The sequence below is a fragment of the Pseudomassariella vexata genome, assembly GCF_002105095.1.
Source record: "Pseudomassariella vexata strain CBS 129021 chromosome Unknown BCR38scaffold_16, whole genome shotgun sequence".
Taxonomy (NCBI): Eukaryota; Fungi; Ascomycota; class Sordariomycetes; order Amphisphaeriales; family Pseudomassariaceae; genus Pseudomassariella; species Pseudomassariella vexata.
In genome coordinates this window covers 492,534-519,955 of record NW_024467971.1, presented here as the reverse complement: position 1 = coordinate 519,955, position 27,422 = coordinate 492,534, and the positions used below count along the sequence as shown (strand labels likewise).

The 27,422-nt window shown below is 49.4% G+C and overlaps 10 protein-coding genes across 10 annotated transcripts; 7 read left to right on the top strand and 3 right to left on the bottom strand.

Moving 5' to 3' along the window:
• Positions 1-1,114: 1,114 nt before the first annotated feature.
• On the top strand, positions 1,115-4,218 carry BCR38DRAFT_74049 (LIM-domain binding protein-domain-containing protein). The gene is made up of 4 exons (XM_040865601.1): positions 1,115-1,809; positions 1,897-2,183; positions 2,233-2,985; positions 3,040-4,218. Exons 1-4 carry the CDS (start codon positions 1,539-1,541, stop codon positions 4,174-4,176), a joined length of 2,448 nt encoding a protein of 815 aa, XP_040711439.1. The 5' UTR covers positions 1,115-1,538; the 3' UTR covers positions 4,177-4,218.
• Positions 4,219-5,502: 1,284 nt separating this feature from the next.
• On the top strand, positions 5,503-6,054 carry BCR38DRAFT_489435 (uncharacterized protein; the record flags this gene model as incomplete). The annotated part of the gene is made up of 1 exon (XM_040864395.1): positions 5,503-6,054. One exon carries the CDS (start codon positions 5,503-5,505, stop codon positions 6,052-6,054), a length of 552 nt encoding a protein of 183 aa, XP_040711438.1.
• A 109-nt stretch (positions 6,055-6,163) lies between these two features.
• On the bottom strand, positions 6,164-7,796 carry BCR38DRAFT_447535 (uncharacterized protein). The gene has a single exon (XM_040861159.1). The coding sequence runs from the start codon at positions 7,516-7,518 to the stop codon at positions 6,310-6,312; it is 1,209 nt and encodes a 402-aa protein (XP_040711437.1). The 5' UTR covers positions 7,519-7,796; the 3' UTR covers positions 6,164-6,309.
• A 1,265-nt stretch (positions 7,797-9,061) lies between these two features.
• On the bottom strand, positions 9,062-10,252 carry BCR38DRAFT_413371 (uncharacterized protein; the record flags this gene model as incomplete). The annotated part of the gene is made up of 2 exons (XM_040858828.1): positions 9,062-9,845; positions 9,909-10,252. 2 exons carry the CDS (start codon positions 10,250-10,252, stop codon positions 9,062-9,064), a joined length of 1,128 nt encoding a protein of 375 aa, XP_040711436.1.
• Positions 10,253-11,370: 1,118 nt separating this feature from the next.
• BCR38DRAFT_447532 (uncharacterized protein) lies at positions 11,371-12,061 on the top strand. Its single transcript, XM_040861158.1, has one exon. It carries the CDS (start codon positions 11,399-11,401, stop codon positions 12,029-12,031), a length of 633 nt encoding a protein of 210 aa, XP_040711435.1. The 5' UTR covers positions 11,371-11,398; the 3' UTR covers positions 12,032-12,061.
• A 2,518-nt stretch (positions 12,062-14,579) lies between these two features.
• Positions 14,580-15,923, top strand: BCR38DRAFT_413369 (uncharacterized protein; the record flags this gene model as incomplete). Its single annotated transcript, XM_040858827.1, has 5 exons — positions 14,580-14,839; positions 14,912-15,055; positions 15,124-15,156; positions 15,477-15,687; positions 15,810-15,923. The coding sequence occupies 5 exons, from the start codon at positions 14,580-14,582 to the stop codon at positions 15,921-15,923; spliced, it is 762 nt and encodes a 253-aa protein (XP_040711434.1).
• Positions 15,924-17,253: 1,330 nt separating this feature from the next.
• BCR38DRAFT_413368 (uncharacterized protein) lies at positions 17,254-17,919 on the top strand (the record flags this gene model as incomplete). Its single annotated transcript, XM_040858826.1, has 2 exons — positions 17,254-17,426; positions 17,511-17,919. The coding sequence occupies 2 exons, from the start codon at positions 17,254-17,256 to the stop codon at positions 17,917-17,919; spliced, it is 582 nt and encodes a 193-aa protein (XP_040711433.1).
• Positions 17,920-19,268: 1,349 nt separating this feature from the next.
• Positions 19,269-21,433, top strand: BCR38DRAFT_527535 (uncharacterized protein; the record flags this gene model as incomplete). Its single annotated transcript, XM_040865398.1, has 3 exons — positions 19,269-19,523; positions 19,569-19,718; positions 19,743-21,433. The coding sequence occupies exons 1-3, from the start codon at positions 19,379-19,381 to the stop codon at positions 21,431-21,433; spliced, it is 1,986 nt and encodes a 661-aa protein (XP_040711432.1). The 5' UTR covers positions 19,269-19,378.
• A 1,664-nt stretch (positions 21,434-23,097) lies between these two features.
• Positions 23,098-24,400, top strand: BCR38DRAFT_74002 (kinase-like domain-containing protein). Its single transcript, XM_040865600.1, has 2 exons — positions 23,098-24,216; positions 24,272-24,400. The coding sequence occupies exon 1, from the start codon at positions 23,440-23,442 to the stop codon at positions 24,181-24,183; it is 744 nt and encodes a 247-aa protein (XP_040711431.1). The 5' UTR covers positions 23,098-23,439; the 3' UTR covers positions 24,184-24,216; positions 24,272-24,400.
• Positions 24,401-26,461: 2,061 nt separating this feature from the next.
• BCR38DRAFT_447524 (uncharacterized protein) lies at positions 26,462-27,021 on the bottom strand. The gene is made up of 3 exons (XM_040861157.1): positions 26,884-27,021; positions 26,736-26,832; positions 26,462-26,683 (listed from the first exon to the last, which is right to left on the bottom strand). The coding sequence occupies exon 3, from the start codon at positions 26,665-26,667 to the stop codon at positions 26,479-26,481; it is 189 nt and encodes a 62-aa protein (XP_040711430.1). The 5' UTR covers positions 26,668-26,683; positions 26,736-26,832; positions 26,884-27,021; the 3' UTR covers positions 26,462-26,478.
• Between the last annotated feature and the right edge of the window lie 401 nt (positions 27,022-27,422).

The window sequence follows — 27,422 nt, the reverse complement described above, 5'->3', positions numbered from 1 at the left end:
GTTTTCCCCTCGGGGTACTCAGAACTTGCATTTTGCATATTGCCGTTCTACAAAGCTGTGCCTTACAGCCCATTTTCAAGAGGTATTTCTTGAGTCACGCAGCCACTTATCTGAACGTTTCAGAAGTCCGGTGGACATAGAACCCATCTCTTGTTCTTGGAACTAGACCAATCTATTCTGCATATGAATTGACATTCCCACGTTATTCATTCGTTCTTTGCAGGAGCTCCCATCGCACTACCGCATTAGAGAGGCGTCTAGACACACGAATATTCATTTGGCCAGGATCTTGCGAATCCAGACCTGGTCCTGCCAATCTTCCGCAACTCTCCCGCATTTGCAGCTGGCAGAACTGGAGTCAAGTTGCGCCAACTCCCGCCTCCTCCACACGTCAATCAAGCTGTGTGTTGGCTGGTTTCCCGTCCCCCGTCCCAAGAAAACCACATTTATATTGTTTTTTCCCTGCAACTTCTTGGGCAGTCCGACGTTCTGGTGCAACGGCATATCAAATTGTCCAGTCCACGGGAGTATTTGGGGGATCTGTTGCCAGGATCCGCGACTTGTCGACGCCTCATATTCGCATCTTTGGTGCAACATCGTCACCCCCTGCTTTCTAGTCCTTTTCGGATTTTCTTCTACCCTTTTCTGTCTGCATTTGGACAACTGTGCAACATCGAAACCATCTGGCATCTCTCAACCTTGAGAAGTCTATCTGATTTGCGCTCTGATTCTCCCTCATCCCGCGCCCACATCAATCTATGAGAAATACGGACGGTCAACTGAGTTGAACGACGCAGAGAAATTATTTTCAGACGTCTGGTTAAATTTGGCCCACGAGAGAGGACTGAATAGTCAACATAACCAATCTCGCTCTTACCACCACAGCGCCAGTCGGTCGGAAGCATCCAGTTTGGGAGTCCAACATTTGGACTCGGCATTGATCTTCCTATCGTCCCCATCTAACATCTGGACCAGCTGGCATCGGACCTTGCACCTTGCCCACTGTTTTTTCTGACGGCGCCCGGAGACAATTATTACTCTGGGGCCCGAGACCACTTCTGGACCTTTCCCTTTTTTTTTAGCCTGTTACCCGCCATCCGGTAAACACGCCCACGCACGTCTTTTGCGATCGCCGCCGCTTGCTCACGACTGCCGCTCGATATCACGACCACGACCACGCGCGACAGGCACTGCCACCCCGATTTTTTTACCAAAGACGACACGATACCACTTGTCGCGCGCACTGCGACAGCTTCCTTCGTTCATCTTGACCGATGGACCTAACGTTACGCAATTTATGCATCTGATTGTCTCGATTGTCACTCTGTGGACATCTGCGATAACAACCGCGCATCACGCCGTCCGCTCGAGTCGAACGACATCGCGAGACCCAATTGTTGCGACTCGCGAGTGCAGGGCCGCCGCGACAATCCCCTCCAGCACCGCCCTTGACACCATAATTTGAGCAACGTATGAGATAGCGCGAACGATTGAGCGTCGATATCCACGTGGGTGGGTAATCGACGAACCGACCAGAGATGATGGGCAGTATGCAACCCGGGCAATTCCATCCAGGAATGCAACAACACGTCCATCCCGGGCACCCAATGGCCCCGGGTATGGCTCACAATCCAAGTCAGCCAGGAGCTCAGCCGGGCATGCCACCCCAAATGGGCCACATGGTGTCTGGACCTGGAGGACAATTCAATCCAGCCGTTATGGCTATGCAGGGCGGTAATCCTCAAGCGCACGCGATGCAGCATCTCAACCCCCAACAATTTTCTATGACACCACAACAACAGATGGCCAGTGAGTTGCCCAGCGGGCGAATAGTGTCGATGGTGGTGATGGTGGTGGATGACGACGTTGGATAAGCTAACACTGAATTTCGTGTAGTGAGTGCCAACCCCGCGATGATGGCGCAAATACGACAACAACAGCTCCAGCAGCAACAGCAGCAGCAGCAGCATCAGCAGAGACAGGCGCTGATGGCACAGCAGGGCATGTATGTTCCAAATGGTATGCCAATGGGCGCTGGGGGTATGGGTGGGATGAATGCAGCGCAGTTCGCGGCTATGAGAAGTAACCCCCAAATGATGAGACAAGTCGGTCTACCCCAGCATCTCCAGCAGGGGCATCTTGCTCATCAAGGACAGCAATCCATAACGCCGCAGCAGGCTCAGGTAAGCTCGGTTTTCCGAAAAGGGCTCGTTCTTCTGGCTGACATAACAGATCATGCAACTCATGGCTCAACAGCAGGCTGCGAACAACCAACATGGTAACCAGTCTGGGCATCCACAACTCACGCCACAGCAGATGCAACAAATGCAACATGCGCAACAGGCCCATATGGCTGCGTCTATGCAAGCGCAAGCGCAGCAGGCACAAGCCCAGGCTCAGCACGCCCAGGCAGCACAAGCCCATAATCAACAAGCTCAGCAGCAACAACAGCAGCAGCAACCGCAACAGCAGCAGCAGGCTCAGCAACAGGCTCAGCAACAGGCTCAGCAGCAGGCTCAACAGCAGGCTCAGCAGCAGGCTCAGCAGCAGGCTCAGCAGCAGGCCCAGCAACAGCAACAACAGCAACAACAACAACAAAACCAGGCGCAACCAGGTCAACCCCAGCCTCAACCCCAACAAGGCTCTCAACAGGCCCAGCCGACCACACAAGCTCCTCAACGAGCGCCTACGCCCGCTGGCACTCAACCCAACCAACCACCAAACCAGCCTCAAAACCCCGCGCAGCCAGTCCAACCTGGACAGCAAGGACAAGGACAGGCTGGCCAGCAGCAGCAGCATGCGCAGCAGGCCCAATCTCAACAGCCGAATCCACAGCTCTTGCAGGCAGTATCGCAGCAGCACATGGCGAACAGCATCCAACAAATGCAACAACAGCAACGGCAAATGCAGCAGAATGCTGAGGATATCAAGGGTCAATGCATACTGAAACTCGATCAGTTCAAGGCTCACCTGAGTTCTTTCCCGGTTTGTGGGGACTTCCCATAGTAGTGACAGAACGCATCTGACAAAATATCTTAGGCACATAACACGAGGGATGACTTTCCATACTGGCAGGAATTTGTACAAATGTTCTTCGCCCCAGTAGGAGTATTCCGCTACTCTTTGCTCATCAAAGATAGCAATGGCGAACAGACAGACAAGCAGTACGAGATGCCGTACGCTGCGTTGCCGAGATTTCTTCATTCCGTATTCTTGAGTGGGTGCGAACGGTTGCAGCTGGTCGCGGACCACAATATGGACAAGCATCTACCCAGTGGCCACTTCATTGAAAACAACAAATCCAGCATGGTATATTGGTACCCTGGCTCTCATGTGGTGCAAGAGGGACGCTTGAAGGCCCTCTTTGACAATGAGCAAAGACTCGAGCTGCTTGAGTTTGTCACGACGAACCACACTGAGTATATCGAAAGGGGTATGGCCGTCCAGGCAGCCAAACCATTCCATAACTGGGTGAAGGAGTGGCACAAGCTAAATTTCCCAGACCCGAAAGGGTCGCCGGAGATGCAAAAGAAGGGCAAGACTAAACAGATGAAGTCGCCCAATACTGCGCCACCGGATTACGACCTTCCTGAATCGTCCATCAAGGCTTCCATGGGTGTTACCGGACAGGTGTTTCAGTTCCTGGAGATTGTCGAGGTCATGAGCACAATGGCGCCACTTGTCAACTATTGGCAAGTAAACCAGCAAAACAACTCCGGGATTTCAGCGTATGGCGCGCTAAACCAGTACGTGACGAGCGTCATTGACGGTTCTGGGCCGCAACCCGTGATGAATGGCCAGCAAGCAGGCAATGCCCCAGCTAACCCGCGGACACCGAGCTTCGGGCAGTTCCCAATGGGCACCTCTCCGGCGGCTGCACACCTCCAGCTACCAGGCTCACCACATATCGGCAGCCCGGCCCAAGCCCACATGCAGGCTCCTGGGATGGCTCTGCAACAAAGCCATCAGGGCACAAGTTCTAGTGGGCCCAGCGCAAACACGAGCCCGGCAAGCAACAAGCGCCGACGTCCGTCTGGCGTTAAGGCTGAGGACGACAGCAGTGCACCCACGCCTGCGAGTATGAGTGGAGCGCAGGTTAATGGTGTCGCCAACATGGGCAAGACGAAACCGCCAACGCCAAGGATGCAGAAGCGCCAAAAGGGTAACCCTGCTTAGTAGGCACCTCGCTCATATTATGCGGTTTATGAGGGCCAGCCATCGTCCGCGAAAACACGAACGAGCCTACCGTCGCTGCCCTTGCTACAGCTGCCGACTTTCTAGGGAGTATGAGGCGACGAACACTTTGGGTGCATGCGGTTGAAAGGACTGTGGTGGGTGTGGACGGAGTTTCCACCCCAACCCGGCGTCGCAACTTGCAGACGAAGCTGCAATGAAGACTGGACTCTCCAGGAACATCATTAACCCCAACTAAAATTGCCGTCAATGACGTGCATTATATCTCATCACGCACTAGCGAAATAGCGATGCTCTAGGACATAGTGTGAAGGATCTAACCTCTGCTCGACCCGCTTCAGACGACCTCCAGCCTGCGCTGATGGAGATGGATTGTTAATCTGGATATGGACTTTATATTTGGCTTACTCTTTTTCATTTACTGTTACCCGGCTCGACACTCGATATCATTCCACCATTGGGCCGGATATCTAGGCGTTTGTACATTGTCAGGAATCGCGATTTGGAACGGACGAGGCCTCGAACATTTCATCTTTTTGACGATACAATGCTCGAATTGCGCATGGAAATAACCAGTATTGCTTTATCCCCAAGCCGGCGTGTAAAGATGGAGGGTGATGGTTCTAGTAATGTTGGGACGTTGTGTCTCTCGGAATTAGAGAGGCGCAGTGACTCTATGTACGATATTTTACCTGAACTAAGACGCAAGACAGCGAACAGGTCTTGTATCTGTCATTATTTACATAGCAACTCTAGTCAGGCATGGCGAGAGAGATGGGGCGGGGAATCAAAAAGACTTGACTTGATTACCAGATGGGTTTATCTGTGATGACGAGTTTGCTTGACAAGTCCGTCCAAGTATGAGTGAGTAAAATTGAATAGTTCTGCGGCACTGGGTGATTTGGCTACAAGCGTGGTGCACTCAGACCCATCGGATGTAGCAGCGGCTTTGACGTAGAACACATGACTTGAGTGGTAGTTAATCAGCCACATAGGCAGCATTTGTCTCGTCAGATATGCCTTTTCATCAAGAACGTAGGGTATTGCCAACTATTGTTCAACATGTGCCAGTCAGCGGCCTCACGCATTCTCCGTGCCAGCCCAAACCTATGTAAGTATTTTAACCGTATTTCTCCTATGGACAATCCTATTCTGCCACCGGCCCATTATTCATGGACTTGACACAATAGCATCAGACTTGTCGAAATAGCCTATCGAGGCCATCAGTATCGGAGACTATTCATGTTCACAAGACCTGTTCTCTCCATAGGCATTCCCTGGCATCCAAGCGGCGCTGCAGAATTTACCATGGAGTCCACCACTTCCTACCCCAACAGGTTGCTGCGTGACCCAGACGGTCCAGCGCGCATCCTGGCGTATATCTGCACGGCCTCTTCTCCACGGCCAAATCCATCCGACCGGGATATCGAGTTAACACAAGAACAGCCCATTACTGACTGTTTGAAGCCTACCCAAACAGAAGACCTTCCTCGCTATTACCGCCCCTACTCCAACTGCCTCTTCCCACACATAACGATCATCGATACCCTCTACCTCAACACCTCAGCCTCCTTCCCCGCCCCTCTATCTACCCTCATTACATCCATCTCGGGGGCCGTGTTCCGACGACATAACATCACAGTCAGCGCCCCCGATATGAGACTTAATCTCAGAGATGGGGAAACAAGCACAACGGCTTTTGGGGAGATGGCGACTATGAGACGGTGGATGGCGCCCGTAAGTGATGTGAGGGAGGAGGAGTTTAGGGCGATTTTGAGAGGGTTTACGGCAGTGGGGGGTGTTGGCGAGGTTTTGGTTGTGCTACCAGTTAGTGAAAGGAGGATGGAGCGGGGGGGATAGAGAGGTTATTTGGGATGTTGGAGAGGCGATACAGAGGGAGATTCGGGGGAAGAGGTCGTAATTGTGTGGAAGGAAGGGCGGTAATATTAGTTACGGATTGAACAAGATAGCATTTTACCACTCCGTATCCAAAAGAGAGAAACCGAAGGAAAGGGGCAGGAGAATCATATAAACCGAAAGCTAAAGTAACATCAGAACACCATCCCTACATGATATACTGGACCCAGTCAAAGCCAGAACGAAAAGAACTTGGCGTCACCCCAAAGCCACCCTAACCACCTTGGCCATATCCTCCGCAACCAATCGATGTACATGCGTAGTCGGATCCAGAAACTGCATCCAATAAAACTCGTCCGCCCTCCCCTGCACCTGGCAAAGTTCCCAGTTATCCGTCCCGGGCACGGCCTGCTTCGAAGCTCCATCACAGATGTCTGCGCCCGGCGTCATGAAATGAATCCCATCAACCCCGCCATTTTTCGCCTGTTCATGCATGTTGATCATGAATCTAAACGCATCATAATAAATAACCCTCTCTCCAAAAGCTTCTAGACGTGTCTTCAACTGCGAGTTCACAGACCGAATCACACCCCCATACTGCTCTACCGCCGCCGCATCTAGCCCAAAGTAAGCAGCTACCACGGGCGCCACGTGCCGCGGGTAGATGTTAGGCACGATTACCTTTCTAGCTCCAGCATCAAGCAGACTTCCGACGTTATCCGCAATCCGAGTCGCGAGGTCAGTAGCGAACACGCGATTCCCCTCATCGGCGCCCGCGCCGAAGAAGATGTGTGGTCGGGGATTCATCAGCCACGGCAGGACGTCATTGTTCCCGAACCAAAAGAAATGCAGCGACTTTTCTGCGTTCTCCTTGTTGAACCCAGGCGAGGTAGTGTAATTCAAGATCTGTTCCGCTGCATCAGGGGCTTCCGCATCGGATTGAGTGAAGGAGTTGTCTACGGTAACGCCAAACTTGGAACCTCCCGCCGCGTGGCCGAAGGCGAAATTTTGGTTTAAGGGGAGGCTGAGAAGGGTGGAGAGGTACGACGCGGCGATGGGACCATTGGTCCAAGTGTTGAAGCCGTAGATGAAACTTGGATTGCCCGCAACGCCGTGAGCGGAGGAGCCATTGCCGTTGTCGGAGAGATTATCGCCGAAGACTACGAGCTGGGTGAACTGGCTGAGTCCCTGTGATGAGGCGACCTTCAAGTTCGAGGTGGGGGCGTTACTCGAATTTGCGGGAGGTAGGAGCGTGGGCTTGTCAATGGTTGCGGTTGGGCCTGCGAGAGGAGTTGGCGTGAGGATAGGGGCGCCGGTGGTTTGGGGTTCCTGTTCGGTGAGGCTTGGTTGCTGGATAGGGGCGTCATGGGTTGGGGCTGGGTTAGGAGTCGGTAGGAGAGTGTTCGTGGCATCTTGGGAGCAAGCCAGAGCGAAGGCAACGCAGAGAAATAAGGTGATGACGAGCATCTGGCACGGAGTTCGCAGGAATTCGGTTTGGGATAAATGGAAACACTGAACATGTGCACGAATGAAACGGAGATAACGACAGGAACGGCTAGCGCTCAGTTGGTTGGTAAAGAGGAATGAGTGGTAAAAGAAGGAGCGACTGACTGTTCAAAGAGACGAATGAGAAAAAGAGAGATAAGAAACACAATGCGTTGAGCAAAGTAGCAAAGAACAGCATCACCTACACAATTCTTGCCATGCAAGGAATGATATATACCCAACTCGGCCGTCACTATCCATTTCACATGTGAAAAACGGATAAGTGTCCAGGATAATAGATCAGCAGAGGCTAAAACAGCGCGTTTGATTGATAGACATGCGTCAGTCAATGGCTCGAGATGATGGGGGGAGCCGTTGCTGATGTTTTGCAGTAGCGTGACCGCCGTTGGGAGACTAAGAGCGCCACACTTCAACCTCTTTCCCGATGTACCTGCATTAGGGCCATTGGTAAGATCCATAGTTTGGGGCTCACGGATGTTAGGGATGAGATGGATCTACGGGATGCGATAGGGCTGGGTCCACTTAACTTCAGATGTGCGCGGTGCGTTTCGATGGTTATTTTGGTGTAATAGTATAGTAGTGCCAGCTTCATTGATGATGTGACAACCTGGTAATAGGGGTGTCTAATTTTTGTTTCTATTAGGATTTAATTAATATTTGAGCCCACGTATCTCGTGTTATTAGCTTTCAGGCAATGAATGCTTAAAGTCCGCATGGCCTCTATCTGCTCCTCCTCTCCTTAAAATCTGTGAATCCTGACAACGCGAACGTCCGGCTCCATGTCAGAACCAGTATCTATAACAGGTAAGTGAACAGCTATCTCCGGGAACAATCCACTCTATTATCCCTCTACCAGAATCTGCAAGAGCTGAGCTTGGCTTATTTCTCATAGCCGTGCCGCTCCACGCATGAAACTCATTTGCCGTAGGCTATTTCTGACGTGTTGCTTCTTCATGATCCGCTGACATATTCATTCCGCGTATTTCACAATATCTTTCGCAAATTCGAGCCTGTTTCGTTATGCAGTCGAACATAAAGTACGCATGTTGGAGCATGGTTGGCGACGCATCGAATAGTAAACTAGAAAGCTGGTGACAATGGATGTAGGCTCAGGCTGCACTGTTTGAGTTGAACTGCCGTGGGAGTTCATTTGATGCGTGCTATCAAGGGCCGAGTGGAAGTATGATCTGTGATTGTGCCGAAGCCACGGAGACTCAAGTATATTCCCTCACTTGATCTGTGATACGTGATATATGCGAAATTTTCGGCAGTCGGATCTGACACCCCCTTTCCAGGCCCGGAACATCCGAATGAGGTCAATAAATATACGGGTCCTTTGTGAAACCTGCAGCCTAAGATTTGTATAAGACGAGAAATTTGGCTAACAACATGGTCTGGGGAACCTACCTAACTCCATTCCTGTCAATGCTGTAGACGCAGCGGGTATACTTATAATTAAAATCAACCCTCATCATATAGCATAACCGAAATCCATGTTGTGATCTCATTTCGTTCTTCCCGGTCCCATCCCTATCGGAAACTGATCTTGCCACCTATCCCGCATCGGTGTGTTAGGAGTAATAGGACTAACCGGAGTCGTCCCCTCCAACTCAAATAATGCCACGGGCTGTCTAAGTGCCCCAACCGATAGACTCGCTGCGCCCAGTTCATGAACTTTATGTCCGTCGAGCTCCTGAATAGAGGGTTCTTCTTCATCGCCACCGCTTCCAGATACGTCCGGCTTCTTTTTCTTTTTGGACAGTTTGCCGGCGGGCTCGGTCTCGGCGCTCCGCCGCCGAGAGCGCACCCAGAGAAAGAAGACTGCAAAGCCAATTATGGCGCCGACGGCTACGCTGACCCCTATTCCAATTTTGGCGCTTGTGCTGAGTCCTCCTTCATCATCTGTATTCGGAGAAGCTGTCGCAGCCCCTGATGAGCCCGAGGAAGATCTTGATGCCGTCACAGTGATCAGCGAGGCCACGGGGTCTGAAGTTGATGACGCTGCTGACGCCGTCGTCGAGGTCGGGACAGTCTGTGAAGTGGACGTGGGTTCCTCGCTAGGCGTCGTGGTAGAAGGCGCAGGAATATCTGATGCCTGGAAGTTGAGCTGGAACAGGGGCGCGTAGACGGTGAAGCTCGATAGGTCATTGTTGGGGATCGTAATAACGGAGAAGTCGGTGAATGAACCCGAATCGCACACGACGGTCGAGAAGGATGATTGTGTGGCGACTACTATGCAAGTCGCAGCATAGGTGTTTAACGTTTCGATGCTGGAGGGGGAGAATCCACTGGCATTATATCAGTATTTATACTAGGCCAGATGCTGGACTGGGAAGAGTCTCAGCTTTTACCTAGGACAACAAGCCGCCGCCGTCTCCCCCTCCGTCATCGAAAACTCCAAACCCCAGCCCGTCTTGCCACCCTGCGTCGCAATCGCCGCCGTTGTATACCCAACTGGACACGCGATCCCAGGCGAATAAAACCCCCATCCCATCATGACGCCCGGGTCTGGAAACTTGCTGGAGCGTGGCGGCCAGCAGTCAGTATAGTCGTGCGCGAGGCTCTTCTCGTTGCACGTCTGGCCCTGCCACCCTGTGCTGCATGTCGCGCAGCCCAGCGCCATGGCGTACGAGCACACGGGCGGCGGGGTCCACGTCGTTGTCAGGGGGCCCAGGAGCGTTCTTGGCGAGGCCATGGTGTTGGCATGCTATATAGAGACAAACAGCAGCTGTAATCTTGGAGTTATTACAATGTAACCATGTTAATAGATGAGTATAAGAATGTGAACTTTATTTCGTGATACTAATATCGAATATTGTCTGGTGAAGATGCGAAAGAACAAGAATGTGGAAGGTTGCATACTGGATATATAAAATGCGCAGGTACTGTGGAAAAATAACCCATGATGAATGCAATGACGATGCTGCTGCACATGGCAAATCGACATGCGTGTGCAATATCGAAGAAAGTAACCTCGGAAGTGACACGGGAAAGGTGATTGGTGATTACCCTGTCGATCCAAACTTGATTTCTGGAGATGTTGGGATGTTTGGCGTGCTTGGTTTCCTTTCATCCGCTTGATGCGGTTAGAAGCAGTTGATCGACCAAATGAATGCATATTGTTGGCTCGCTTATCTTCCCTCATGGTGTGGTACTGCGGTGTTGTGTACGTTTCGTGGAGCGAATCTTCTCGTTTCTGATAGATGATAGTGGTAGTTGTACATCGGGCTGTCTCGAAAGCTAGGACGAGGCCTCTAATTGTTGAATTCTACAGTCGACGTGCTATAGTTGGTACTGGTCCGTTTATGTCTCACAGTCACCCAGAGATAATCCTTGTACAATTCGTAGTCCGACGCATTCTTGTCCTTCTCATCTACCCAAGAGCCCGGAAGGTCAAAGGTTCACCGCCACGGTCAACGACATCCAAAAGTTTGGAGTTTTGTGTTTTGTTCGAGGAATTTCTACAGGATACAACACCGGTTTGAAAGCAATCAAAAGAAAATAGGACTGTCATGGGACTGTTTAAATCTGTATGAAATATCCAGCATACAGCATAAATGATGGTTCAACTCTCTCTTGTTCGTCAAAAAATGTGTTCTTCTTGGAAGGGATCTGCTGTGCTCCTGATCAGGCCAAAGGTTAATGTCCTATGGCCTAGGGCCACAGTGGCTTCCGGCAGTGGCTGTGTACACACTAACTAGCTAACCTAGCATGTTCTCAATGAGTGCCTAGGTCGCCAGCCGCACGGACCATCCAACCGTGTCTATAGATATTACTGCCTTCCCCCCACCGTGTTTTCAAAGTTGCACCCAAGTCCAATGTCCTCTTTTCCTTTTTCAACATGTCAGATAACGAGGACGTGGTCATCTACCGGTGTTATTGCCCTCCTGGGGTGAAAAGAGTTATTGCTTCAGGAAACAGTGCGTTTATTGGAGAAGTTGACGACTCCACTGTGTTGAAATATCCACTGTCGCCAAATGATGATATGAGTCGACTCAAGGCGGAGAAGAAACTCTTCGAAGCAGTCGGAGAACACGAGCGCATCATCAAGCTCAAGGGCTCCTCAGCCATGGGTCTCTATTTAGAGCGTGCTGTGAAGGGTGACTTATACTTTCAAGGAATGCTACTAGCGCACGACGGGACGGTATTAGTTGACGGTTGTAGTCGTGAGACTACTCGATATTACCGCCCTCGGTACGACCCTGAGGATGCAGACACCAAAACAGATATCTTCGCACTTGGGTGCACGATTTACTTCATTATCATGGGCCATAACGTATTCCCCGACATTCAAGATGGAGAAGAAGGATGGCGTGAGAAAGTTGAAGCCCGATTTACAACGCATCAATTTCCCGACAACATGCATGTATGCGCAGAGATTGCCTGGAAATGCTGGCTGGGCAAGTACGAGTCGGCGGCGGACCTTTTGTCGGACATCAAATCAGTTGAAGCTGCTCATGCTGAGGTACACTGAGTTCTTATAGCCCTCATACCCTTCAAATGCATCTTAATATTATTATTATTATTAAATACGCCGTAGGCTCGAAGCCCCCGGTACCTCTACAAGTGCTCCCGTATGTCAAACCGTGCCCTAATGGCTGGACTAAATACATACGCTGCTACGTAGGTTCGCTCTATTAGCGACCGTGTTACGTCCACCACAATACTATGTTAGTTCTCACCCTACTAACAAAGCCCCCCTGAGAACATCGATATTATCCGGGCCTAAGCGCTATCCGGCCAGTCCTGAGTAGCCACCTTGTGATAGTCCCGCTGACTACTGGTTTCCCCGTCGCCGTTGCCAGGTCTCTACGTGTATGCAGCGGCCATGGTGCGATAGTGGCCCGCAGGCGCTCTCTCGATTCTTCCAGCAGGCCGCAAAAGAGGATTACGTGCTCTGCCGTCTCGGGGGCCTCCCCACAGCGGCGTAGCGGCGAGTACACACCGAAGGCTCCTATCTTAAATAAGAAAGCTGATAGTCCTATTTTTCCGGTCCTGATCTGGCATAGGGTAGACGCCTCCGGTCGGTTTAGGTCTGAGTACTTGCCCTGTTTCGGCATTCGCATCGAGGGGCCCTCCGGCTCCTCGGCGATAGCGCGTCGCTGGCGGTCGTGTTGTGCTGCCCCGGAGAGCCATCTCTTCTCCCAGGGATGCAAGCCATGAGCTTTTCGAGATTTGCACAACTAGTGTCCACTTTTACAGTTTAAATACCGATCGCGGCTTAAGGAGAGATGGAACGATACATGTTCGTACAGCACTGTAGCTATACAAGCTCCCCTGCGTCAGGGTCTGTTCAACCTGAACAGGTAGTTGGAATCAATCCTCGCGCGACATTTGAGAATATTCGAGTTATCGTACAGCCCAACACCCTATGCTAATTTGGCAGTATAGTGCAATGATCTGTAAATGGCCCCAGGCCGGTACTTGCTTTAGAAGCTGATGAAATCTTGCTTAGCTGCTGTATGCGGATCCGCTCGGGGTTGGGTGATTTGGTGGCAGGCTAGTGCCTGACCCTGTAACCGAGCATGTTTGGACACGATTATGGGTCCCTTCCAGAATAGATTTGGTCTCGGCGTAATCCTCTGCATCTTGAACAACCAACTCACCCAATACAGGCCGGGACAACCGACCATTAAGCCACCCACACATCCACTACCAAGCTCTCTATAGACATAATATCTCTCTATAATACAAATTTAGTCAACCGCACCGCAAAATAGGACGTGCGACTCGAATCGCGCCAATTCCTTCCACCCTTGAGACGACCTACAAGCTACGACTGATCCCAAGCTTTCCAAAAGCTATGGCAAAGGCGTGTTTCCAAATGGCTACCAATCTTTTTATGAGCCATATGACACCGGTCAAATCTTTAATGGTGTGACTGAGGTGTTGGATGGCACGACGCCAGAACCAGGGCCGGACTACGTGATGCCCGCTCAGTTCTTTCTAGCAGAATGCCAACGCTTTTAAGAACAGATATAGGACGAGGATGTTAGGATCGTGGACGCGAAACGATGGTCCACAATTAGAACGTCAAAGTATTGGGAGCTGGAGATGGACTTCAAACTTAAGAAGCTAGGTGAATATCTACACGAGGCTGTGGTTCCCTCGACAAAATTTAGTAAGCGACCGATCGGCTTGGACTCGGATCTCGGTTTTACTCAAACTGATATTGATGGAATACGGTGGAATATACCCTACGAGGAGTACTGGGATAAAGAGGTGGAGGTTTAGGAGCGTTTGATGGCGCTGAAGTAGTAGCTGAACTGGGAGCTTTGAGAAGCTCGCCAGGCTGAATCGCAAACGCAACCTTCGAGGCTTAAGTGTTCATAATGGCATAGCGAAAAACGCTCCCTTACGAACGCCGGGGTGAGAAAGCAATGCCCTAAAAAGCAGGCCACCAGATTATCGGCTTTAAATACGGTACAGAAATTAGTTATTAGGTCGAATGCCGACAGATCCAGGAAATAACCCCCGCCGCTAGCGGCCGAGTGAAAGAGACCCAGCCTTCTCAGGCAGAGAAATCGCCATACGATCTTCGCCCCCGTATTAAGACTAATCAGTCCTCTAAGGAGACACGGTTACGCGCCTAGGATCCCAGCTTAATTTAACTTTCCAGTGGTCTAAGACATTTACACGACTAGGATATTATATATCGGGATATGAAACCGGCTAACGTCCTTATGGAGCCTGTTAGAGGCGGAGAACAAAAGGAGATTCAAAAATGGACATATAAATGGACCGACTTTGGTGACGTAAAACTCATTGAAGACCTGGTCTAGGGTGTCTCCAGATCCCCTTTTTTCTATGCGCCCGAAATGATAGATAGGTAGTTATACGGTTCGAAAGTCGACATCTTCTTTTTATTACCTTTCGTCGCTTGGTACAGTCCTTATAAGGACGAAAGACTAAAAGAACTGACCTCGTCATGTTTTGACGATGTGAAAGAATGGGTGACCGATACCATTTACCCTCATCTGATAGCGAACGCTGAATAACAATATTGGCCATTGCTGGAAGCGATGTTTATGCGATATCCTGAAAACCGCTGGAGTACAGCCCAAATCTTGGATTTCATATCCCAAAAATTGCGTAACGGGCAAGTCCTCTTGGTCGCGGCAGCGGCACCGTATTGGATAATGGAGGGGAGAAATAATCGCAAGAGAAAAACGTCGTCGCCACCGGCCATAACAAATCCGGTGTCCATGGGCTCGGACGACGAGATGACTACCGAGCGACTTACGCAGACGGGCCCGAGACTACCCAGCAACGATTCAGTGCCGTATGTCGCCCCTTGATCAGATACCGCTAGCAAATCTTTTTACACTGCTACAGAAAAACATCCAGAAAATAGCGCGCCTACGACACCTAGACCTCCGCCGTCTCTTTTTGGCCTGACGTCACATAAACCTATAACGCCTTTCAACCGTGCCGACCCTGCTTTCAACGTATCTACTTTTCAGTTACACTTGTGCCTTGTATGCAGTTATCATGGCCAGTGAGTCTTTAATAGGAGGAAGGCATAATGACCAAGGTAGTAGCAGATGAAGTGCTTCGTCTCTGTAGGAACATCAGTATGACACGATGCATTGGGACTTGGTAAGACACTCACCGTTGTTCATATAACTGCCAATTTTCAGCCGGCAATGTACGGTCATATAGGGTCTTTTCAATCATTGAACTATACTGTCGATCAGTGAAAGTTCACACGACGTGGGTGCTGTATTACTGTGCTGGGGAATATCCTTCTTAATCGAGAACTTCTGCATTGTGTTATAAGGCAAGGAATATACCGTTAGCGCTAGGAGTACTTAGGAAACGAGGCAGTTAATAGCCTCTTGATCTGGCAAAGTCTGCAAGCATCATCAGTCCGAAATGATCATGCTCGAAAAGCTAAGATATACCCATTTAAATGTCAGGTCCCTCCCTATTCCAGTGGAAGCAGAAGCAGAAGCAGAAACAAGTGACGGACAGTGCTTTAGTGAAGAGAATTTAAAGCATAGAGTCGTCTCCCGAGGATTGGAAGAAAAGAAGACCTCGGCGAAGCATATCAGAGACTACAGGAATTTCTTGATGACATGCAACCTGAAACCAACTCCGCCAAGAGAATCCGCAATGAGGAAGGCTCGGGTATTAAGGAAACGTCGTTCGTTCTAGAAGGGCGTTCCGATAGCTAATTCGAGGAAGTATTAAGTCGGCATTAGACACGAGCTACACGCTAGACTACACTAACATAGTTATTTATCCTTTAGAAGTACGAATACCGTGAGCCAGGTCCGGCAGACCTCGACTTGAATCATACCGAGCCAGAGGCTAGGAGACTGGATGAGGAACATATCACCGCTGGAACCAGCTGGATTCGATAATATGACCGGAAACCGGGATTACGAAGCTACCGTCGAAGAATACGTCCAACAAAAATCTAGAGACGAGCGTTGGTAATAAAGAAATCGCACTCAGGCATAAGGTGCAGCTAATGGATCAGGACACACTGCTTGACTTGGTTGGGAAGATGCCAAGGTTATTCGGGAAATTTTGGCCTTGTGAGTCAAAAGAAGGCAAGCCAGCAGAAAAATCTGCGAAGTTCAGTGAGCTTAAAGAGGTCAGCCGGGTCGCTTTATTTCGTCTCTTCTGCGATGACCCTTGATAAGGATATCTGTTAAGCTCCTAAGGTCAAGCGATATTTTAGTAGGTAGACACTTCAATTCTCAAAACCACCCCCACCATTATCGTTCGCATCTGCAGTTATTAATTGACCTCCATTTTTACGAATTACACAGGTGCATAAACCAACCAATACTGATACTACTAACACATGATTCGCCTTCGTCTCGTTGCCGAAGCCCACCCACATAAGAGGCGTATCGTGGCATAAGCGGCACGAGTTTCCAGATACATATGCTCTTATGTAATCCCGGCTGGCAACATCTGCCCTCTCCAGGTTTCTCCTAAACGGCCTCACGCTGGAATGATATGTACATAAACCAAGACGGAATGCTCGCTTAGACAGCTGGGAGAGGATGTCGAGGAAAGTTCCCAATGAGTTGGCCTATAATTAGGCCAATGACAGGGAGCATGGCCTTACACACGACAGCCAACCACGTATCCACATATACAAACATGTCCCTTTCCTTGATTCGGAATATTCAGGGATTAGGAAATAGCACCCTTGCTTTCCTCCCCTTCGGCCCGAGCCCCCGTTCATTGCCGGAGTAGAACCAGCGCGTGCACTTGGGGCCACACCAACGCCCAAAGGATCCTCGAGTTTTGGCACAGCCTCTGGCCGAGATGGTTAGGGCACAATGAATAGAATGGTAAATTGAACATCCTTATCCTACCCTTGCCTGTGACTCTCGCAGTAAGCTCGATGATGGCTGTTACAATTACGTTTAGTTCTTCCTGACGCCCGGATGGAGGCTCGAGGGTGGTGCTTGTTGGTGCGTAGACTATTATTGCTGATTCTCTCAGACAGCCCAGATTATCATTCGTGTGAATCTTTATAAGATATGTGATTTTCTCTCATACCTACTGTTGTGTCCGGGGAACGGCACTCGCCCATGAACATCCTGGCGCCTTTGCCATTACCATTCCTTTACACATCTCGATCTACCACTCAGCATTTTTAAGCTCTTTCTAAAGGCAAACCTGAGCAGAGTTGTTCAAGACAATGTCTTGCCTACCTTGGAGCTAGCGAGGATGGCAATCAACTTTACAAGGCTGATCAAATTCATCTATGTCTCGAGCGCTTACGCCTGCTCGTTCCTCCCAAATGGCCCTGTGGAAGAAGTGTATCCGATCGTCAATGCAGATCAGGTCTTCGAAGACATTTTCAGAGGGCGTCAGAATAAGTGGCCCGGATACGCTTGGCCGTATGCTCGCGCCAAGCATCTTGCGGAATGCCTATGACACGACCGGTTCCCGACCTTGCCGCTTCTGATACTTCGACCCACCAGCATAGGTCCTGCCATTGAACAGCCGCATGAGCTATACGGGTTTCAGGCATCCATCCCTCTCAATAATTTCTTCTCACGTCTGCTGTCGGCTTCAGGCGGAGCAGTTGTTCTCCAAGCGGCAGCAGGTTCAGCCTCTGGTGGCAATATTCTTGACGAAACCCCAGTCGATTTGGTAGCCAATATCATGCTCCAACATGATCAGATAGGAACCGAAGGAGTGATACATGCGTGCAGCCGAAGCTACATTCCAAAAGACTTTGGATTCTTTCATCGCCGAGGTCCAGCGAAGTCTTCCGAAAGACCACCGAGAAAAGATGCCAGAGATAGTCTTCACGCAAACCCCAAACGACCCGATATCGCCTATTGCTCAGTTCTACCGGATGGCCCATCGGAACTGGGATTTCCGTAATGGGAAAAGCGGATGCCTAGAAATGTTTGGACCCTAGGCATGAACCTCAGTCAGCATAATGCTACAGGGTTCACGCAAAAACGTATTCAAAGAATCCTACGGACTATCGAAACCTCAAAGACAAAGTTTAATAAATCGAAGATATAATTGTGAGCGTTCATCAAATACATGTCTCCCTTTCCTAACGATGAATAGCCGCGCCTGTGCGATGTGCCTCGACATGAGGCAGTATGATGGAAGTGGTCAGAATTTCACCAGATCACTGTTGAATCTATGGTGGTTCTTTACGCTGACCAGTGAAACGGGGTCAGGCGGTCAGTAGGATATACCTACCACCTAACACACTGAACAGACGGCTCCAGTACCAAAAGATCCCATCTGTTGGTCTTATCAGACAAAGATCGTGGTACTGGTTATAAGAGCTTCGCTCTTATACGTCTGGTGCGCGAGTTGGTCGGATGTGCCCCTGAGACTCTCGTCGGAATGATTCTCAGAACAAGACGTCTGGCTCTGGAAGTCGAATTGAAGCTCTAGCTGGCACTAGATTGCTCTGATCAGAGCAAGATACAATCCTCTGTCATTATCAAGGCTAGGATGAGGGCAGAATAATAGGGTTTCGAAAGTAGTGTCTAAATGCATATAGAAAAGAACCGCATGATTGAAGATCTCGCTAACTAGAATCGAAAACAAAAGTCAAGTTGATTGAATAAGATGATGAAAAAAAGATGCGTGAAGATGGAGAACTCGTGTCCTACTCTGCCTCTGTGCCTCTTACAGAAGAGAAAATAAACTTTCTCTTAGCCCCGTAACCTATTTCCCTGATGTCCGGCCTTACCCCGTTACACCAGGCTTACATGTGGGTGCGTAAAATCGGGCAACAGTACATATAGGTGCTTATACTTTGCCTTCTCGTGACACTATGTCACTATGTGACTGGGATTGTGATCGCACAAGATCCACGAATCCCTCCTATCCTATCTAGGTATGTTCGCGTACAACTCTCAAGTGTCGTTACATTGTAAACTTTTGAATTTATAGGGCATATCAGTTGAAATCGTCCCGCACGCCGTAGCTCTCACCTTAGGTAACAGGCCGGGAGCACGCAGCTCTACTGCATCGCATGATCGATCCTCCCATCAACTGTGTGGTACGCTGTTAGAATGGTTGCAGTCTCGCAAAGTATCATGGTCAAATGCTTTGGTCACTGTATCGTAATGGTGTCATATAAATGTGAAATTCCATAATGTTGATTTGGCCGCCAGGCAGCAGATTTAAAGCGGGCCGTCTATTGTAGCCGATGCGTTAAGTCATTTAATCTAACTAAGCACCTTGGAGAGCAAACAGTCTGGAGACAACAAACTGCTACCCAGCTTCTCGCGACTCGCCACCTGGTCCAGGTCTGGTCTGTCATGGCTCCCAATCCAAGAGCATCACAAGTATCGACACGAAGCCTGTCTCCATGACAAACCAAGATCACTCAAAGGTCATTACGGAAAATCCTATTGGGACAGGCCTAGACAGCTTTCGTGCTTCGTTTAACTCGACCTGTGGCAGCCGAGGCATTTCATGCTCGCCCGACTCGCTTGACCGACTTGACCATGATGGTAATTTGTTCCGGCTTTATCTGCCTACTCCGCTGACCCACGCAGACCTCCAAGACTTGACTCTAGATCTCCTCGTGGCGCTGCAAGGTCTTCGAACCCCACGACTTCTGCCCTCCACCGGCAGGGGCAAGAATCTTCTCAGCGATCTTACTGGGCTCAATTCCGCCGTCAATTCCAATCACTTCGATTTCGACCGTGTTTAACCTCTACTGAATGCAGCGCTCACCAAATGCCCTGACGGCGAGATCTGGGATCAAGTCTACATCGCCGTTACCGAATCCACCCCTCCTCCCCGACCGGCTGCCTCCTCCCTTCAACAGACGCCATGGCTTTATAATATAAGCAGCCCCGCAAACTCGGCAGAATACCGACAAGATGTGGACAGAGTCCATAAGCAGGAACTTGGTCCTCTCTATGCTGGCCTTCGTCAATTCCGCGAGAAATTCTGTGGGCGCGTACCTGGCCTGGAGGTCGCCTCGAAAGCCGTGTTTGAGAAGTGCTTGGAAGGAGATAATCCACCGTTCAAGGAAGGCTGGGTAGGATGGCCTAAGGATGCAAAGCAGGATGACGTTTTGAGTTGGTTTGCTGGCAGAAGTGAGAAGCTGGCAGGTTTGGGAAAAAGCTACAATTCTGCCCTGACAAACCAACGAAGGCCTTTAGCACAGCCAAACAAGCCTATTCAGGGCTCCACGGGAGAGCGCAAGTTAAATATCGGATTCGTAAATGATTCCCAGGCCAGAAAAGACTCCCATTGCCACTGGCGGCAGATCCTCGTCCCCGGGGAGGTGAAAAGCAATCCATCGGCCAACATCGCCTCCAAAGCATGGCTTGACCTGGGCCGCTATGCACGAGAGGTGCTCACTGCTCAAGATACCCGCCGTTTTGTCCTGGGCTTTACTCTTTGTGGATCTCTTATGAGGATATGGGAATTCGACCGACTCGTGGGCATCGCCTCTGAACAATTCGATATCAACCAAGATGGACCACAGTTTGTATTCACCATCCTTGGGTTTCTGTGGATGACCGAGGAAGAGCTTGGATTTGACCCTACAATTATAACAAAGGCTGGCCAGCGTTATGTCCACATCCAACGGAATGGGCAGACAGAGCGGATAGTGATTGAGAAAATTATGAAGCGGGCACCTTGTGTCGCCGGCCGAGCTACAACTTGCTGGAAAGCTTATCGTGATGGTCATCCAGAAGTTCCGTTAGTGATCAAGGATTCATGGCAGTACACGGAGCGCGACGAAGAAGGCGAGCTCTTGAAGGAGGCCACAGACAAAGATGTGGTCAACTTGGCTCGATATTATCATCATGAGACGGTCTATGTCCGGGGGGCAGTTGACAACATTCGGGATAATATCCGGGGGGGACTGAATATCACCGAGGCAACAAACTATCGGCCAGAAAGATCCGTACTTCCGACAAACGAAAGCGCAGTATCTACTCCCCGGATAAGTCGGAGTGGGTACGGTGGCACCAAAAGGTCATCTAGTCAAACTGGAGCTTCTTTGCCACCTGCGAAACGATGTTGTTCAGCATCCCCAACCAAGGCAGGCTACAATCCCTTACAAAATCGGGTTCACCGACGGCTTATTCTCCGTGATTACGGAACTCCAATCTATGAAGCACGCTCTCGGACAGCTCTGTTTGCCGCGTTCGAGGGCAGTATCAAAGGACATCAATCTCTACATCAGGCGGGTCTCCTTCATAGGGACATCTCAATTAACAATATCATGATCAATGAGGACGAGACCAACCCCTCCTGGCCCTCCTTCTTGATTGACATGGACCTTGCCATTAGAGAAATACGAGAAGGCGCGTCTGGAGCGAGGGGCAAAACAGGCATAGAAAGGAGGCATTCCCGAGTGGCGAGAGATGGAAGAAGGACGATGTGCGACTGTATTTGAGGATGAGAGAGGTCCTTCGCAAAGCTCAAAAGGACACTAAGATGATAGATACGTAGTATGAGAACGGATTGGCTCTAACAGGTAAAAGGTCCTATAATCGTCCAAGAGCGGTTTTGAAGAAGCAAGATCCCGTAGAATCTCATGCAGGAACGCCGTTGCAATTATGGTGAATCTCAATACTTGTATATTTAAACCATTTCGATATTACGTGCACGATGTTTTTGATATGACCTGTTCCTATAGACCTCGGCCTCCACTTGCAACACCGCCTTCTTTCCGGGATGTTTAAAACTGAAGATTAGCTGTTCTGGCTGAACGGCCCTCTGCCTGCCTTGGCTAGAAGCTGCTTGCCTCACTCGCCAAGGCCTCCTCTCAACTTCACCATTTTAACTTTACTTTGTTTCAGACGAAGGCACAGACCCCTCTTATCAATGAGTTCAATTAGTGCGGGGGCATCCAAGAGCGAATCTAAAGGCATATATACATCAAAAGAAATGTTGATATGTACAACTCTAGGCAGTATGGTAACCTATACTTTGGATGTGGTAGGCTTCAAGACGTTAGACGAGCGTTTATGGTTGGCGCGTTTTCAATAAAATCTCAGCTGCTATTCATTGAGGATGCTCTTCTTTGGCAATTTCATCCGTAGTCAACAAGTTGTCAGCCATCAAGTGACGCGCCATATTTAACATGGCACCCGAAGAACAACTACCGCTCGTGCAGATAATTGCTAGATTTGGAAGGCGATATGCTCTAGGCCCTACCACTCCACCGAATTCAGTACCATAGCGTACCAGCAACCCAGCCGAACACATTTTATATGCTGAACACAATTCAGATTCTCTCCAGTGACGGGACTGAATTTTATTGCACATAGCTTCACACCACGGCATCAAGTATGACATATACCACACATAATTGTATCTCGAGACGCTAATAACCATTGGTCTTACAGGGTCTTACAGGGACAGGGCGGAGTCTGGAGCCGAGTTTGCATCAGGGAGTAGGTGGTGTGGAAGCGGTTCAATCACCTGTTCCCTCCCATACAATGCAAATTTTCACTGTACCTCGCTGCTCAACAGATGCTCCGTGAATTGTGTCACATTCGAAGTGTGTGTGCTTCTAACCGACCATGGTTGTCTTGTAGCATCGAATCTATAAAGGCACCATGCTATCCTATCTATGTCCAATGTGGATCATCAAAAACATTGCCCTCCTCTCTATACTCCTGACCGGCAGTCCAAAACCATTACATTTCCCATCGGTCTAAAAATCGTCATGCCTTCCACGATTTCAAAGTGTAAACATTGCAGGACTGAGGTGTCCAGCACCCGGACTGAGTGTCCTAGTTGTGGAAAGGCGCCCCATTAGGCACTAATACACTCCTTACACGAGACGTGGCTGACATCTGACAGAGACGCGTTTGATAGTGTTCGTCATGGGATATTGGGATCATTCTTGGTTGAGCTAGGCGCACATCTGCATGACATTTGTTGACATCTCTTCCAAACAGGCTTATAAAATCGGGCTATGATGTGTGTATCTGATGAAAAATCCCGTAGATTAGGTGGCTGTCCAGGAGCAAGGTCCTCCCTACACAATTGCAGAAACCAGCCTGCAGGCGGTGTAACCCTCCTCCCTCTATCGGTATCGCTGAGAGCTTGTGTGGATCTAAGTGTGGCCCTAGGCCCCACAAAAGTGGAAATAAAGCCAACGCTGTTACCGCGTTACATAGAAACCTAGACTTATCATCAATCAATCCACGAATCAACAGATCTGACCACACAGCTGACTTGGCACGAATTCCATGAACTTGACATTCGTGACATGAGTCCAGTGCGGTAGATCGACCAGGATACTCACTTGTCCCAACTAAGCTCATAAACTCCCAACCGCGGTGGTTTCAATTGCGAAGATTTGCCGCAGGCACCGATTCGGCTCAATCACTTCAGCAGCTCTGTCACTGCTGCTACGTTTAGTTTCGACCTGACTCACCCTTCATCGACATGGCGCAGGAGCTGCGCGAGGAAGGATGTTTTGCTAAAACATATGAACGAAAATACTATCACCGCCACGGCACCTTCATCAAGCGAACTCTACGGCCTCGGGAGTTTCGTACTGGACATCTCGGTCTCCACATCCCGCGGGTGAATAAAGAGAGGCTTAGGAACGAAGCGGAATCGTTGAGATTTATCCGTCAGCACACCAATATTCCAGTCCCAACTGTATATTGCGATTTCGAGGATGACGAAGCCTATTACCTGATCGAGGAATATGTCGACGGGGCTAGCATGTCAGATCTCTCGGAAGACGAGAAAAAACTGCGCTTAGAGCTCAAGACCCATCTTACCACTCTCAAGACCCTGAAGTCCAACCGAATCGGGGGCCCGACAGGGCTTGTGATCCCTCCGTACCGGGTCATGCGACGCACGGATGAGGATGCTTGGGCTCTTCGACCGTCAAATTCGGATGAATACGTGTTCTGCCACAACGATCTATCTCAGCAAAATGTCGTTGTCGACCCGTTGACTTTAAAAATTCAGGCTATTGTTGATTGGGAATACGCCGGCTTCTTTCCATCTTGTTTCCAATGGCCATTTTATAATCGTCTTGGCCCTTCCTCTGCTTTGGAAGGAGAGACAGATGACTCTTTCGAGCTGCTCGACTTTCTTCAATCTCAAGTCGAGGCAGGGCAGGTGTTGGACCAAATTGACCGTCAAAAGACGAGGGACCCACTCGCTATAGGATGAGGTATTTTTGGTATTTATAAGGTCTGACAGCAGGTCGGTGACCTAGCCACGCAAACCAGCTTAAATAAATAATGCTAAAAGCGCCTAGAACTTAAGTATATCCTTGGATGTCGATACCATTGGTTCATTCGACAACGGCAAGGCCCGACTATCGTAAAGTAGCCTCCGAATTGCGCTTGCCACGATCAGATCCCAGAACGACAATCACGGTTCCCGCGAGCCTAGAAACGGGTTCTGTGCCCTCATCGGGGTCCCACAAGTACATCGTGAAATCATTGCCGGCGGAAATGGCTCGTACAACCAGTTTCATTTGCCTTGTAGCCACTTTTTTAAATCGTTCCTTCGCCCTCGTTCGCTTCTTTTCTTCCGCCCCGTCTAGATGGCTGTCCTATCCAATCTCCTAGAGCCTGTTCGAACACATTCACATTTTTGGCCTGGGCAAGGGCAACGGATCGGACCTACCTCTATTCCGAGGCCTCTGCCGACTAAGGACGTGACAAGATGTTGGAAGAAGAGTCTCTGGGTCGTCCTAGGTAGGCGCTAGCTAGCATGCTCAATAACCTAAGTGATACCGTCGCGGATTTCACCGAGGCCGTACGGGGGTTCGGGCACAGGTTAAGCTGTTAAAAACTGGATATCGCTCGGGTTTTCCAGGCTGGGCGTGCTCTTGCCGTAGGGGTGAATTTTGTGGCGAATTTGATCCCTTGTTGTCCAACGGAATAGTGTTAAATCAAGTTATCTCTCAATATTCTGCCACATGTTATAACTTTTTATGGATTCTAGGTCAATTCTCGGATCCCTTGCCCGCGGTCCACGTAAACTCTTGGCATTCTTGTATCCAATTCCTTAGAGGTCTCATATGTGGTCGACTGGGCAAATTTCCGTTCGTACCATGCGAATTCGATCTGTTTGCAGCTCTTTTCGTCGATAAGAGGTACAACCTTGCAGAGATGTATTCGTCGAGGAAGCTGAACGCTAATTTGAAGGAGTAAATGATATTCTGTAGGTATGAAGTCCTAACCGACGTAGGCAACATGCAGCATCGAAGCTACTCTTGAGAAGCACATGTTCTTAGCGTTGCTTGTCCACTTCGAGGCAAGATCCCTATAAATAGACGGACTCCCGGCATTCCTATTGATTATAGCTGTGCAAGGCCTGTAGCGGGTACTGGTGATTACGTTTCATACCAGGACTTTGGCCTTCGTCGTGGGGCATGGCTTGATCGATTGTATCTTATAGCCAGGCAATGACAGAATTACGAGCAGGATTCCGACTGGTAGTAGATACAATGGGCAATATTGAAGCTATATCGATTCGCTGGTTAAAAAGGGGCAAAGAAAGAGATGATTTGGTCACCATCTAGGTAAAGTGTGTGGACTCTAGCTTCCAGAGTTGACGCGATAGTCGTTATAATACCTGTTTTAGCGCGACCCCGCCTCTGCAGCTGTCATCTATGCGAATTTTCTCGCAGATACGAAAGTAGAGACTTTCAAACCTCAACCCCACGAAACGTAGCTTTAAAATCACATAATTTCGCAGTTCAACCCACGATAGATATACGATTCGAATTGGCAAAGTCATCAACTGTTAAGGGGCGTGGTGTGCATCCTTCCGTCCGGATTTCACGGCTACCGAGCTGCCCAGAAGAATCCTATAATGGTCAGGGACCCCTACGAGAACACTAGTGCTGCATCAATAATCTTTGCCCCTGCGGAACCTTATCCCAACGTCGTGAATCGACTTCGAGCGGTTCATCGTCAAACCAATACGACGTGCGCTTAACCAGGTAGTGCCAAACAAACAGGTATAGAGTCATGATGGGGACAATAACAAGGATGGGATCTACTAAAATAACCAAACCTAATTGAGATGGAATTTCACGATGATATTCTGGCGGCGGATACCGAGTTTGATTGCTGTGCCATTGAGGCCAAGACAGAAATAGACCATGTTGGACCAGGTTTCCCACACTTGAATTCACATTTCTAATGAACAAAACAATAAAAAGCATCATTTTCTTGGTTTTTCATAAACGAAAAGAACCGCTGTATCGATATGCTGTGCCCAGGACAGGGCATGAAACCACTATTTCTGGTTTATAATGTGATCCTGTTAAGGAGCAGTCCCATGAATGTGCACTTCAGGACACATCAGCTGGTCCGACCTCTTGTCTTCATCCCCTTCGAGAGTAAATTAATGTATATATCTACATCTTTCCATTTACGTTCGAAAGAATCAAACCCTCTGCTGTTACTGACATTGTACAACAGATCCCAAACACGTGTTTGCGCTTTTCTATCTTTCATTTCTAATAACTCGACGACTATGTATTAATCGCTCAGTCTCCGTTGTGTATTGCTTGACAGCTTCTGGATTGTAAGCTACTCTCTTAAGTCTCGTGTTTGGCCTCGTGTGTAATCGAAGGTGTTGTCGCCAGTTATCCTTACGATTGAAAGATTTGGGACAATATTTGCAGACGTGCATTTGTTGCAAATGTACGCTATATAATGTTATTATCATATCAATATTTTATATATAGTATAAATACCAACCTGGTGACATGTCTCTTTAGATGTTCAGAGCGTAGATATCCCTTTGTCCAACACAGTCTCGATAGGCGCACGTATGGCGGTGAGACTTGGTCTTGTTCTTGTCGACATTAGCAATATGCATCAGCCCTGCTTTTTCAATATTGCTTACAAATGTCGGGTAGTTGGCATGGAGATGTCCAGAACTGGAGGTTTTGGGAGCCGACTACTACAGATCGTGAAACTAGGAGAACAGGAAAGAGGTCTTACCGTACCCCCTCTCCCCCCTAAAGATGTAAAATTTTAGGTACCTGCCCCACTGGGGGGGATACCAAATGGGACCCCCAAGCCACATCGAAAGGCCTCCAGTGCTATTCCTCATGCTCGCCCAAAATCGAGCTTGGTGGGGTGTGGAATAGGACCTGATGCTCTTTTGGACCACACTCCTCCATTAGCACATCTGGCAGCCCGATATCTAGTACGGCAGTGCAGTGCTACATTAGCGCCTTCCAGCCTCATTAATCCTTGTACTTGGACACTTACCTTGAGGCTCACCACAATCGGCCCTGCCAATAAATCCTATTATGTGGTGGTGCTAAAGTTAGTAAGGAGGTTTATCTTGTCCGCCTATCCGTACGTTGGGATTTATTGGGTGCATATATGTAGATGTGGAAATGTTGTGGTATTAGGGCTAACCGAGGTTGCCTACTT